The following is a 13,207-nucleotide window of genomic DNA, read 5'->3' on the forward strand; positions in this document are numbered from 1 at the left end:
AAAAAAAAATTTCTAGTACTTTTTAAGAGAACGAGTAGTGGACGTTTCAGAAACGGTTGCACTGGTTGCAAGGCTGCCTTTCCTCATGTCTCGGGGCACCTGGATATTGAGGGGGCTTCTACTGCCTCGGCTTCTTAATTTTTCCTTTGGGCTTCTGTTGTCCCTGATGTCTTGGAGGCTTTGTGAACTGCCTCTTGCTCGGATGTGAACTCTGTTGAGCCTGATGCCTCTTCCTCTGCATCTCTATATCAATATCTCTCAAAGCCTACTCTGCCTGAAAGGCACAAGCAGTAGCAGCATCATAACTCATCGAACTTATCAGCATAACATCTCGGCGAATGGTCGGTCTGAGCCTGAGGGAATCCGTGTAGTGTCTCAACTTCTCCGTAGCATCCCTAGCTATAATGGGCACAAAGTGGCATCCCCTGTCGAACTTCCGGATGAACTCCGCAACAGGCGAGTCCCCCTGTCGGAGACTCGTGAACTTTCGGGTCAGACGCCCCCTGACATCTGCAGGAAAATACTTATTGTAGAGCAGATCCCTAAACTGGTTCCAAGTGAGAGTAGCCAAATTCACCCCATGTGATACTCCCTCCCACCAAAGAGATGCATCATCTCTCATCATATATGTGGCACATCTTACCCTGTCCACATCTCTCATATACAGGTACTGAAAGTGCAACTCGAGTGATCGAATCCACCCCTCTGCCACAAACGGGTCAGTGGTGCCACCAAACTCCTTCGAGTTGAGCCTCCTGAACTGCTCATATATCTCCACCTGAGGTCTAGGAGCTTGTTGAGCCTGCTCCATCAAACATGCAATCTCCTCCAAAACTCGAGTAGCAGGATCTCCTGCTAGTGGTGGTGGAAAAGCTCTGTCACCTCTAGGATCTCCATCATGCCTGTATGTACTAGGAACTCTTCTGGAAGCATAATATCTGAATACGTCCAAATTCTAAACGTAACCAACATGCAATTCAATTTAGCTTTTGAATCATTTAAACTTAAAACATGTAAGCACCTCGACAAGTACTGTAAAACATATATCATATAGACATGTAGGTGATAGCATTAAAAACATTCAAAACATTTAAAGCATGTAAACTAATAGACTTGAGGCTTGATCACTGAGCTTCTGAAGCTGACGGTGGCACAAACCCTCTACAAGAACCCTTTCTCAAATACCAACCGAAACGTCTGCTACTTAAAATACTACTGAAATATTTTTATAAAAAGGCTATGACCGAAAATACACACTTTTAAACATATAAATAAGCAAATCATATGTTTCAAAGGTCCTCCAATCACTGAATAAAATTAACTGCAGTTAATTAAATTTTAAAATATAATCAATCTTCTAGTCTTCTATTTTAAAAAAGAAATTCGAGAGTAATACCCAAAAGTCTGACAATTCAACAACGTAAAACAAGATTCAAAATCATTTCAACATATTGTTTAGACCCATGAATCATAATCGTATTATGCGGAAGAAATGCAAGGTCATCGGGTTATCAAGTGCACCCCCAGCTTCTTCTACTCAGTCTTCAGCACCTCTAGTCTCCACATCCCCATGATCACCTGCATCAATTACACCTAGTGAGTCTAAAAGTTCAACACACCTGAACCGTAATAACAAGTACATATACAGATCATGCAACAGTGAAAAGCACTGTAATCAAAATAAGTTTCATGATCATTACAAACATGAACTTAAACATAACATAAACATATTCAAATCATGTCACAACATAGCATCATATACGTATTCATTTTCCTTTATTTAATTCAGATCATTAATTGTGACTTTTGTATCAGCTCTAGGTCGATAGATCCATCTACGTATAACCGCAGTACCCGATGAAAGGGACATCAACGACAGTTTTACCCATCCACTGAGCCTTGGCCTTACATGTTTGTGCTCGTATTAGTCACAACTAACTCACCTCCTTCAAAACATGTCATCGTATTCATCGCTTGTAAAATTCATGCCTATACATACATTTTCTTAAAATCAAGCAGGCAGCGTATTTTCCATCATTAACATAAAAATCCATGTTCAATATCAACATATACATTTTAAATATGCAATATCGGTTGTTGGGGCACTGCCAGGACTTTTAACTTGGTCCACCCAAACTTATTAAACTCCTTAAACATACTTCTAATCATTCCCTAGACGTATCTCGAACCCCTGCATTAACCTCTATATATCGTTTCAGGGCTTAGACCGGAGTCCCGTTTAAACCGAATTAACCCGAGACTTGATCAAATTTTAACCATAGTTCAACGACTCCTAACCAAACCCCGTATGACTTAACTTAAACCATTTATAACCACATACATGTAGGTATAAATTATTGGAACCCCCAAAGCGAGCAATATCGAGAAAAATTTTGAAAATACATGTAATGTACGAGCGCCTAGGCGCTGGTAGTGTAGTGTTGCGGCGCTGGGTAAGCGCCATGTACCAGCGCCTAGGCACTACAAGTGCCGAAGCGCTGCGGCGCCAACCTTGCGAGCAAAAATCCCAAAATCGACTTTCGAAGACAAACCATCCTACTCACTCGGCCCGAACCAGGCTTGAACCAACCTATCCTATAGACCACAACTGACCCTTCCTGAAGTGCAGTGCCCTAGCCGCAGCCCTCAGCCCCATGCTCTCGAATATACGTGAGCCACCCGAACTCTCCAAAACTGAGCCACAACCACGAGAATCGATCGGCCTCAGACCAAGACAGATTTCAAGTACAAAAGCTTCACCTAAACCTACTCCCAACCTCTTGAAAAACGTTCCCCAACCTTCAAGAACTGGCATCCCCCTTCAACCATAACAAAACGTGAGTCATATATCATAGAAACCAAGTTTTCTCATACTATACCAGAAAAAACGTGAAAGAGACATGAAATCTGCCATGGATCGTGCATAAACATTCAATAATACATATCATGTTGTAAAAGATGAGAAAACAAATGCATAGGGGTGTGTCTATGCGTATTTACGCTCGAAAAAATCAACAAACGGGGCGAGGGACAAACACTGGGAGAACGAGACGACTTTCTCTATGAAAATTCTTGCAAAAACCGACCACAATTCTGCTGTTGGATGTGGAGAAGCTGCTGGAGGAGGTGGGCGCTGCTAGGGTTGAGGGTGAGCGTACTTTTTTAGTAGTAAAAATTATGGTTTTTGGGTTTAGGTTTTAAAAATAAAAATGTGTAGAAGTCTAGGCCAAAAATATGTTAAAATAGGCCCATCAAGCCCAATAACACGCTCGTAAAATTTTTCGTTCAAATTTGTTTTCAAAAATATTATTCGAGCCCTCAACAAATCCTCCATTTTGCTAAAAAATCGACTACCGATTTAAAATACGGGTCAACGTGTGTTAAAATGTCCATTTTCGAAAATTACCTTACAAATACATTATATATTAAATAATATACAAATAATTATTTAATAAAACATTTTCCCTAATGTCCCCATTCTCCGTTCTTCGTTCGATCGTAAAATAATGCTAAAAGCTCTATGTTATGCAATCAAGGAAACCATGCCATAAAATCCTGAAATCATGTCATAACCATGGATTTAAAAATTATTAAATAAACATTTTAGTAGCACACTAGATTTGCATGCAACCTAATTATGTCGTTCGAATTTCTAGACCTTACAACTACGCTATCTAGATTAATTTATTATTTCCGCTCTACAATACCATCAAAACTTATCATGCGAGCCACTATCAGTCATTCATTGCTATCTCCTTACCCATCCATGTTATGTAATACTAGAGTTTAATTCCATAATCTCTAAGGATATTTTTTATCATTGTGAAAGGCTGATACAATGGTTTTCTTCCCAATTTTTACTTCACAAGATTAGTCACTCATGTGCCATCACCTCTAGGATGCCTTCTGCTATGAACGTTGTCCTTTCCATAAGTGTGCTTTAGATTAAAAATCCTAATGACAAAGAGATTGTTTGCTTTATATCTCGCCGTTCACAAGTGTGCTTCCGTACAAATAGTTATAACCTTACGACCATCATTTTTCTTAAAAAAGAAACATATTCTTGCAGCAACTGCATAATTTTTCAAATATATCCTAAATTCATTTGCATCCTTAAAATACAACTACACCAAGCCTCTAATTTTCACGATAGATTTCATCGTCCTAGGCAAACCTTTAAAATCAATTGACGCAATAAAATATTTCAACGAAATCAATTTTAAAAAAATCATTGCAATATTAAAGAAATTCAAAAACTATTCTAATTCAGTTTAAAAGAAAATCAAAGTGAATTAACTTTTAACAAATCTGTTACTTCTCAGTTATTGTCAATTTGAAATGCATGTACAATTGAATCATGTTCGAAACATCACTGTAATCGTTCAAAGTCACATACATCTTCTCATGAGAAACTACATATTGCCAAAGGATTGTCACTATATTAATCTTCACACAATTTTTTTACAGGCCCAAAAATAGCTCCATTAAACTCGCCGAATCGTTTAACAATATCATGTACAACTCCCCATAATACTGACATCTACCAAAGATCACTTCACTGTATGAACTAGCTTCTGACCTCAAGTGACCTCAAATATGCAACAACTAAGCTCAAACGACCTCAAATATGCACATAATGTTGGGGAATTACACAGAAGCGATGCCAACCACGATGACAATATAGTACCCAAACTTACGGAATAAAATAATCAATAAGAACACAAAGATTTACATGGTTCACCCAATATAGGCTACGTCTACGGAGCACTGCAACTCTTATAACTGGAAGAAATATTAAAACAAGTGTATATAACAATACACTAAATATCTCACACTCCCAACCCGAGTATACCGACAAAATAATTTCTCTAACTCACAAAAGAGAATTCTCGCACTCAAGAAAAAATACACTTTTATGCACTCTCTTTTCATCAAAGCTGAAAAGCTTTTGATTTTGGGATACAATAACTGAATGAATTGAGCTCTATTTATAATTGATTAATTCGTTCAGTTTTGTAATCATAACGATGTGGGCTATGTGGGAAAAGAAGTTTTAATTATTATTTTAATGTGTGGTCCTCACCCCTCACCTAACAATTCTCCCACTTGAAGACTTGATTTCTATCATGTCTTCACATCATCAGTGCAACAGCTCATACCTCCTTTGTTAGTCTAGGAGACCAACTGAAGTCAAACACAACTTCAGTTTTTCAATGATAACAGCCTTCGTGAGCATATCAGCTGGATTCTTGCTTCCAGGAATCTTCTCAAGCTTCAAGACTCCATTCACCCGATCTCTAAGGATCCCCATTCCAAGGAATTGTTTTGCAGCACCCAAATCCTTCAAAGCAAATTCCTTTGATAACTCTTTCTCGAGTTTATCAATCTCCTCCAGACAAGCTCCTGCTATCAACATATTATCTACATATATCAGTAGTATGATATAATAACCATCAAGCTTCACATAACAACAGTGATCAGCCTGATACCTCAGAAAACCATCATTATTCATTACACCATCAAACTTCTTGCACCACTGTCTTGGAGCTTGTTTGAGACCATACAAGCTCTTCTGAAGTTTGCACACCATTTTCTCTTTCTCTCGTATTTCAAATCCCTGTGATTGATTCATTTTTTCATCTAGCTTTCCATGAAGAAACCTCGTCTTTACGTCTAACTGTTCCAGATGTAAATCTTCTTTTACCATCAATCAAAGTACACTCCTGATAGTAGTTAACTTTACCACCAGAGAGAAAATATCAGTGTAACCAATGACTTCCTTTTTACCTTTTACAACAAGTATTTCTTTGTACCGCTTGCTACCGTCATGTTCTAACAGGTACTCTCACTTGCTATGTAAAACCTTTTCACCTTCAGGAAGTTCTGACAACTCCCACATGTGATTGTATGACAGTGAATCCATCACATCTTTCATGGCTAACTCCCACTGTTTAAAGGTCTCATAAACATCTGATTTATTTTTCACAAAATAAACCCAAAATTTCCTGCTCGAATCGTCAACAGTAGTGCCATAATATCTTGAGTGATCTCCATGAGATGTCACAGGAGATGGTCCACATACATCAGTATGCACCAGCTCCAAATCCGCTGATTTCAGTTCTCTAAACTCTTTTGAAAAGCTCACCTTTTTCTACTTTCTAAAAAATACAGCTTCACACAGCTTGTGTTCAACGATCTTTAATTCCGGTAGCTTTCCGTTTGAAACAAGCATCTTCATTCCCTTCTCACTCGTATCCCCAAGCCTACTATGCCATATATTTGAATTAGCTCCAGCATCCACAGCAGCTAATTTATTTCTCAAACTGGAAGTCATATAAAGTGTTCCAGTTTTCTTTTCTCGAACAACAATCATGGCTCCCCTTTTCACTTTCCAGGAACCATCACCAAGGGTCACCTTATGACCTTCGTCGTCAAGCTGTCCCACTGAAATCAAATTGTGTGTCAACTTTGGTACATGCCTTACTTTGTTGATTTTCCAGACATATCCATTTGTCATCTTCATCCGGATATCACCCATACCAACAATTTCCAAAGGTTTTCCATCATCCAGGAAAACTTTTCCGTAATCTCCTGCAATGTAATTATCGAATATATCACGATTACCAGTGGTATGAAATGAAGCTCCCGAGTCCATAACCCAATAATCAACCGGGCTTTCCATGGATAGTAATAGAGCATCATGTACCTTCTCAGTAACAACATTAGCGTCGTACTTTGTTGATCTGCAATTCTTTTTCAAGTGACCAGTCTCACCACAGCTCCAGCACCTCATATTCTTTTCAAAGTTGCTTTTGTCTTTTCCATTTCTTGACTTGGGCCTACCATGCCATTAGTTAAAACTCTTTTTGTCACTCCTGCCCCTTCCTCTATTCTCGATATTTAAAGCAGATCTCAATGATTTTCCTTCACCCGAATCCATCCTGCGAACTTCTTCAGAAAGAATTTGATCTCTGACATCATTGAATTGTAGCTTTCTTTTTCCAGCAGAGTTGCTAACCGCTGCCCGCATCGGTTCCCAATTTTCTGGTAAAGACGCCAAAAGAATAAGTGCTCGAATCTCATCATCAAATTTAATTTCAACCGATGTCAGCTGTGAAACAATCGTGTTAAATTCATTGATGTGTTTAGCCACCGATGCATCTTCTCTCATCTTCAAGTTAAATAACTTCTTCATGAGATGTACTTTATTATTTGCCGATGGCTTTTCGTACATGTCCGACAAAATGGACATCATCTCCTCCGTTGTTTTTGCCTCCGCCACATTATGTGCCACGTTCTTCGTTAGGGCCACTCGTATTACACCTAACACTTTTCGGTCAAGAAGCTTCCAGTCATCATCCTCCATATTTTCCGGCTTCTTTCCATATAGATGTTGATGCAACTTCTTGCTATACAAATAATCAATAATTTGTAGTCGCCAGAACGTAAAATCTGTACAGTCGAACTTGTTGATTCCCGGTCCCGATCCATCATCTCCGGCTATCACTTCTCTAGCCTTAGCAAAAAATCTAAAAAATATTTTCTGATGTGGAAGATCAGACAAAGCTGCAACCACAGAGCATACTCAAAAATTCTTAAGAATTTTCACAACAAGGCTCTGATACCAGTTGTTGGGGAATTACACCGAAGCGATGCCAACCACGATGATAATATAGTACCCAAACTTGCGGAATAAAATAATCAACAAGAACACAAAGATTTACGTGGTTCACCCAATCTAGGCTACGTCCACGGAGCACTGCAACTTTTATAACTGGAAGAAATATTACAACAACTGTATATCACAATATACTAAATATCTCACACTCCCAACCCGAGTATACCGAGAAAATAATTTCTCTTACTCACAAAAGAGAATTCTCGCACTCAAGAAAAAAATACACTCTTTTTTTCTATGCACTCTCTTTTCATCAAAGCTGAAAAGTTTTTGATTTTGTGATACAACTAAATTTATAATTGATTAATTCGTTCAGTTTTGTAGTTATAACGATGTGGGCTATGTGGGAAAAGAAGTTTTAATTATTATTTTAATGTGTGATCCTCACCCCTTACCTAACACATAATATAGTTTAAATAATAATTAAAAAAAACATTACCGTCGGAGAAGAGAAATGCTATTGATTATTAGAATGTCCCGCCCGTCGGAAACAAAGCTCGCCGTTCACAAGTTGTTGACCCAAGGCTTTTTTGTGTTCTTCTCTTTTGTTTGCCCGACAACGGATTTTGTTTTAAGAGAATAATACAAATGTTATTGCTTAGTAAATGCTAATGAAATTTTATCACATATCTGTGAGCTACAAGTAAAATATTTTGATAGAAAAAACCCCAATCTGATATTTGAATTGATTTATAAAGTGAAATATGACCGAGGATTTCAAGTCAATTTACCCTAAAATCGAATAGTCCATTTCAATTGTGTAAAGCTTTTTTTGGGAATAGGCCATATATTGCACTCCCAAGTCAAGACCTCCATGGAAAAAATCAATCCCTAAAAAAAACTGGCCTTGCTGCTTTGCCACTATAAATAACACATTTTCTTCCCCTTAATATTATAACTTTTTGTACAATCGATATTGAAATTGGCAGTAATACAAGATGCCGGAGAATCATATCCGAGTCCTACAAGACGAAGAGTGATCACACACTCCAACTAAGAGACCCCAAGCAGTTACTATCTCAAATTCTACGTCCATACAAGTATCTAACCAATAGATTACCGAGCCCAGAAATTTCCTACACGTGCAATGATTCCTGTACACAAATTTAGAGGGTTAACACATACTACAAGAAACAGCATGCAATCTTCGCGGGCTCGACATGAATGAATGGTGGCTCGTCTCTTCTTTGGTTCCAATGGCAGACAGCGTGCTTCTGTTTTTGCAGCTTTCAGTCCTGGAAGAAAGTAAAGTGGAAATTGGCTCGTCAAGTTGAAACTTCACAGTAACTTCTACATTGAAATTTGACATATGATTGCTGAAATATAAAACTGCAGCTGGACCATTTCTCATGAATTCGCTTCGAATGATGAATACATAAAATTCAAGCACGTATAGATAGACATAAGAATACTTCAAATCAAAGAAGATAGAAAGTTACCATGATAGGCCAAGCTAGTTTGACATCCGAGCAAATGTATGGCTTACTCGCATCAGCGATAGAAGATAACTTGTCCGTAGTGAAATATCTGAACCAACTAATTCCTCATCAATGGAGATTATTATAACTGCACCATCCCATTTCAGCGAAAGCTTCAGTCACCCCTCCGTCTCAAAAAATCGTGCCACAGCCGAATAAAGTTCTTCTTCTCCGAATGGTTTAGAAACATAATCATCCATCCCGCACTTTGTACACTCTTCGTTTGTTGCTACACTCACATCAGCTGTCATAGCTAATATCGGAGTGTGCCAAATAGGGAGATCTCCAGCTGTATCAACAGATAATTCTTTAGAAGTACATGTTTTGTTAAATTTGCTCTCAAGACTGCGAATTCTTCTGGTAGCATCAAACCTACAAGAAAAATAACAAGACCGAGAATTAGAAAACCGTTCCTTTAATTCAACACATCAAAATAGGAAATGCAGCAAGATATACCCATCCATTTCGGGCATTAAGAGATCCATAAAGCAAGCATCAAACTTGTGAGGAGGATTAAGTAACTCTACAGCAGATTTTCCGCCTTCAACACAGGTAACAACAGCTCCATACTTCTTCAATGCACCTTCTGCAACTCTTCGGTTAACAAGATTATCGTCCACCACCAAAATTTTTTTGCCTTTAAGTAGGCTTCTCAGAGTACATGGTTTAGTGCTGGTATCGCTTCTCTTTCCAGTCGTGTGTTTGAAGATAGATGTTAATACGCTCAACCTTAGAGGCTTTGTTATCAAGTAATCCACTAAACCACTCAACTTCAGATTATTGCATTCAGCAGAGCTTGTACAGTTTGATAGCAAGCATATCTTCAGAGGGACGCCTGATTTACTCATGGAAGCACCATGTCTAATCATCTTTATCGCGTTAAGGAATGGAAGGTAAATCTCCTTATCCCAAATTTCTTGGTCAACAAGAACCATAGCATAGTGCTCGGACTTCAATCTGGAATCAGAATCACTACTATTTAGAGTATGATGTAGCATCATTTCAACCTATTTTAATTTTACGAAAATATTTCTACCATATTTTATTCCAATATCCTTTTACCTATGTAAAGATGTAATGAGAGAGTAACAAATAAGAATTTTAACCATCAAGACATTGTGTCGTGGATGTAGAATTTCATGTCTGAACCATTATACTCATGCATCATTTCACATTTTCTCTTCATTGTATTTTAACAACTTTAAAATTTAACAACCTAAAGTTAGAAAGATATCCGAGCTCCATGAATGGAGGGGTATCCCTGGTTTATACTACGGGAGGAATTAAGCATGAGAACCTTCATGAAAAGAAACATAAAAATACCTAGCACATGAAAGATGAGAGCATGAAGACTCCAAGCTCACAGACAAGTCCACAGATATTTCAAGTCTCTGAAGATGATATCGTGTAACCTCAGCTCGAATTCTTTTCTCATCAACTACCAATGCTCTTAGGCCACGAAAATCTGAAACATATGGATTACGTGGTTGCAACATGGTATCCGAAGAAATAGCTTCCTCTTTTCTGAAGGTTACAGTAAAGGAAAAGGTACTCCCTATGTCAAGCTCACTCACAAACCCAATTTCCCCACCCATAAGGTTTACTAAACGCTTGCTAATACTCAACCCTATTCCTGTTCCACCATATTTTCGAGATGTAGAGCTGTCAGCCTGCATGAAAGGAGTAAAAATCCGACCTTGTGCTTCACGGGGTATTCCAGCACCTGTATCTTCAACACTCACTAACAATCTAATTTTTCCAGGTTCCTCTGTTATACTGCCAAGATGTTTAAAAGTTTCCCAACTTTTCCATCTATCAACAACTCGAAATCCACTCAATGTATTATGAGAAACATTTAAATTATCTTGAACACCTTTCAAGCTTTGCTTCAGAACTTCATCCTTCACATCAAGGGGAAGTTTCACTTCATCGACTAAATGCAAGGAGACAAAGATATGGCCTTTGTCATGTGTGAACTGCAATATAAACAGAAGGTAATCATTCTAAAAAAAGTTACATGATGTCATTTCTCAACAGGTATCTAATCAATAAGAACAATTATAATCGTCAAGTGGATGAGAGTTTTATGAAACTTAGTGTATCTTCTGATTAAAGAAAGTATTTCTTACATTAAAAATAGAATAAACAACATAAAATAATCCAAGGAAACTGTTAGTAGTCTTTTTACTGCTTAATAAGAATGAGAATTCAAATATCGAGGAAAATATAAAAATTGTTAAAAAACAAAGACTTCATTGGAAGGTGAATTTTATACTTTTTTTGGAAGGTGAATTTTATGCCCAACATATCTGAAAAGGTGAATTTTATGCCAACATATCTGAAAATGAAATAATATAGAGATACAGTAAACACTCTGATCTGACCTTAACTGAATTCCCAACAAGGTTCTTAATAATCTGCCCAAACCGTTCCTGGTCTCCAATTACCACTTCTGGAACCTGCTCGGATACATAAACAGCCAACTTTCTCTCCCAAGGAAAAAAAGAAACACAAATAAAATATTACACATGGTAGCAGAATGAACAATGCAATTAAATATCTCAGATCAATCAGTTTCGAATCGAGCTCCTGGATACGTGAGTGTAGACAGAGGAAAAAAAGAAATTGGCATTGTACCTCTATTCCTTTTTCACAAGACTTTCCAGAAAAAATAGATAGGACCCTGTCAAGAACAGCGCGAATATCAAAAGGCACAGCCTCCAACTCAAGCCTGCCTGATTCAATCTTAGCCTGGTCCAGAACCTTGTTGATTAATGATATCAACTCGTTTCCGCTAGCATGAGCGGTCTGAGCATAATCGAGTTGGCATGCATCTAAATTTGTATCCATAAGCATCTGTAACATACCTGAACTAGTTGCTAATTTAATTAGCATTCACAGAAATAAACTAGAATGGAATTATTTTCCAATTAAAGGAATGTTAAACTCAATTAAAAATTACCCAAAACTCCATTCATCGGAGTCCTGATTTCATGAGAAACCGTTGCGAGAAACTACAAAATAGAAAGATGTTAAATGGCAATGTGGAAAAACCCCCAAAAAAGAAAAAGACCGATAAACATTAATTCTTGAAAGGAAAAAAACAGTGGTTCCAAGACTTGGGTATTGAAAAAGTGCAGATACATAAACCGAACTCTTTGAAATTCACCTGAGTTTTTGCCACATCAGCAGCCTCAGCACGATGTTTGAGCTCCATCATCTCCCGATAATCATGTTCCACTTTAGCAATTCGATTTATGGCAGCATTAAAGATATGACCGAGAAGAAAAGTGATGACAAGTACCCCAACAGATACTGTTATGGCTTGCCACGGCAGAGATGTTTTCTGTTTAAACCTAGGAAAAATAAAGGAACACAAAAATAATTACAAGAATATGTTGCATATCATATTTACTTATAAAAAAAATAAAAAATATCTAACCTGCAATGCATCTCATGCTTCCGGGTTGGATCGCCAAAATCTAGGTTGCTTATATGCAACAACCCCGTGTCAGCCACATAAGCGCCATACATCTTGATTGGTGTATCTTTACTAGTCATATCATAAACATTTACAATAATAGTCTGCTCGCTTGCAAGCTGCTGCAGAAGCTTCTCAACTAATGACGGAACATCATAAGAGGCACCAAGGTACCTTTTATTGAGTAACAAACACCAAATCAAACCACTGAGAATTAAGAAAACCATGAGTGACAAGAAGAAATATCAAGTAGCTATGTTATAAATTTCAGAACAACGAGATTAAAGTTATTTATTTACCCTACTGTTGCATTGATACGTAGCTCGGGTGTAGCATCAGGAGGAAGACGAGAGTGGTAGACAGCAAAAGTAAGTACAACACCTAGATGATTAGATTTTAATAGTTTGAAAGGCGACGTCAAGACTCCCTTTCCAGAAGCTCTAGCCCGTAAGATGTTCTCACGGTCTTCCTAAATGGAGGTAAAGGTAATTTGCATCAAGATATGAACAAAATAACCTAAGAAGAATATATGCGTCTTTTTGGATGTTAATTTTGATCACCATTATATAT

General features: G+C 37.7%; 1 protein-coding gene across 4 annotated transcripts in view; it reads right to left on the reverse strand.

Annotated features, from left to right (window-relative positions):
- Window positions 1–8,594: 8,594 nt before the first annotated feature.
- Window positions 8,595–13,207, reverse strand: part of LOC140984037 (histidine kinase 2) — a 13,335-nt gene continuing 8,722 nt past the window's right edge. For 3 of the 4 annotated variants that reach the window (XM_073451192.1, XM_073451191.1, XM_073451195.1), the window contains 10 exons: window positions 12,937–13,106; window positions 12,599–12,811; window positions 12,326–12,512; window positions 12,119–12,170; window positions 11,794–12,023; window positions 11,541–11,639; window positions 10,480–11,132; window positions 9,613–10,113; window positions 9,118–9,528; window positions 8,595–8,913 (listed from right to left, as the gene is read on the reverse strand). In XM_073451192.1, the coding sequence (XP_073307293.1) occupies window positions 9,276–9,528; window positions 9,613–10,113; window positions 10,480–11,132; window positions 11,541–11,639; window positions 11,794–12,023; window positions 12,119–12,170; window positions 12,326–12,512; window positions 12,599–12,811; window positions 12,937–13,106 (2,358 nt within the window). In that variant the 3' untranslated portion in view covers window positions 8,595–8,913; window positions 9,118–9,275. Of the gene's footprint in view, window positions 8,969–9,117; window positions 9,529–9,612; window positions 10,114–10,479; window positions 11,133–11,540; window positions 11,640–11,793; window positions 12,024–12,118; window positions 12,171–12,325; window positions 12,513–12,598; window positions 12,812–12,936; window positions 13,107–13,207 lie in introns of all 4 variants that reach the window. The other variant, XM_073451194.1, reaches the window with a different exon arrangement.

The sequence above is a fragment of the Primulina huaijiensis genome, chromosome 9 (assembly GCF_012295235.1).
Source record: "Primulina huaijiensis isolate GDHJ02 chromosome 9, ASM1229523v2, whole genome shotgun sequence".
Lineage (NCBI taxonomy): Eukaryota > Viridiplantae > Streptophyta > Magnoliopsida > Lamiales > Gesneriaceae > Primulina > Primulina huaijiensis.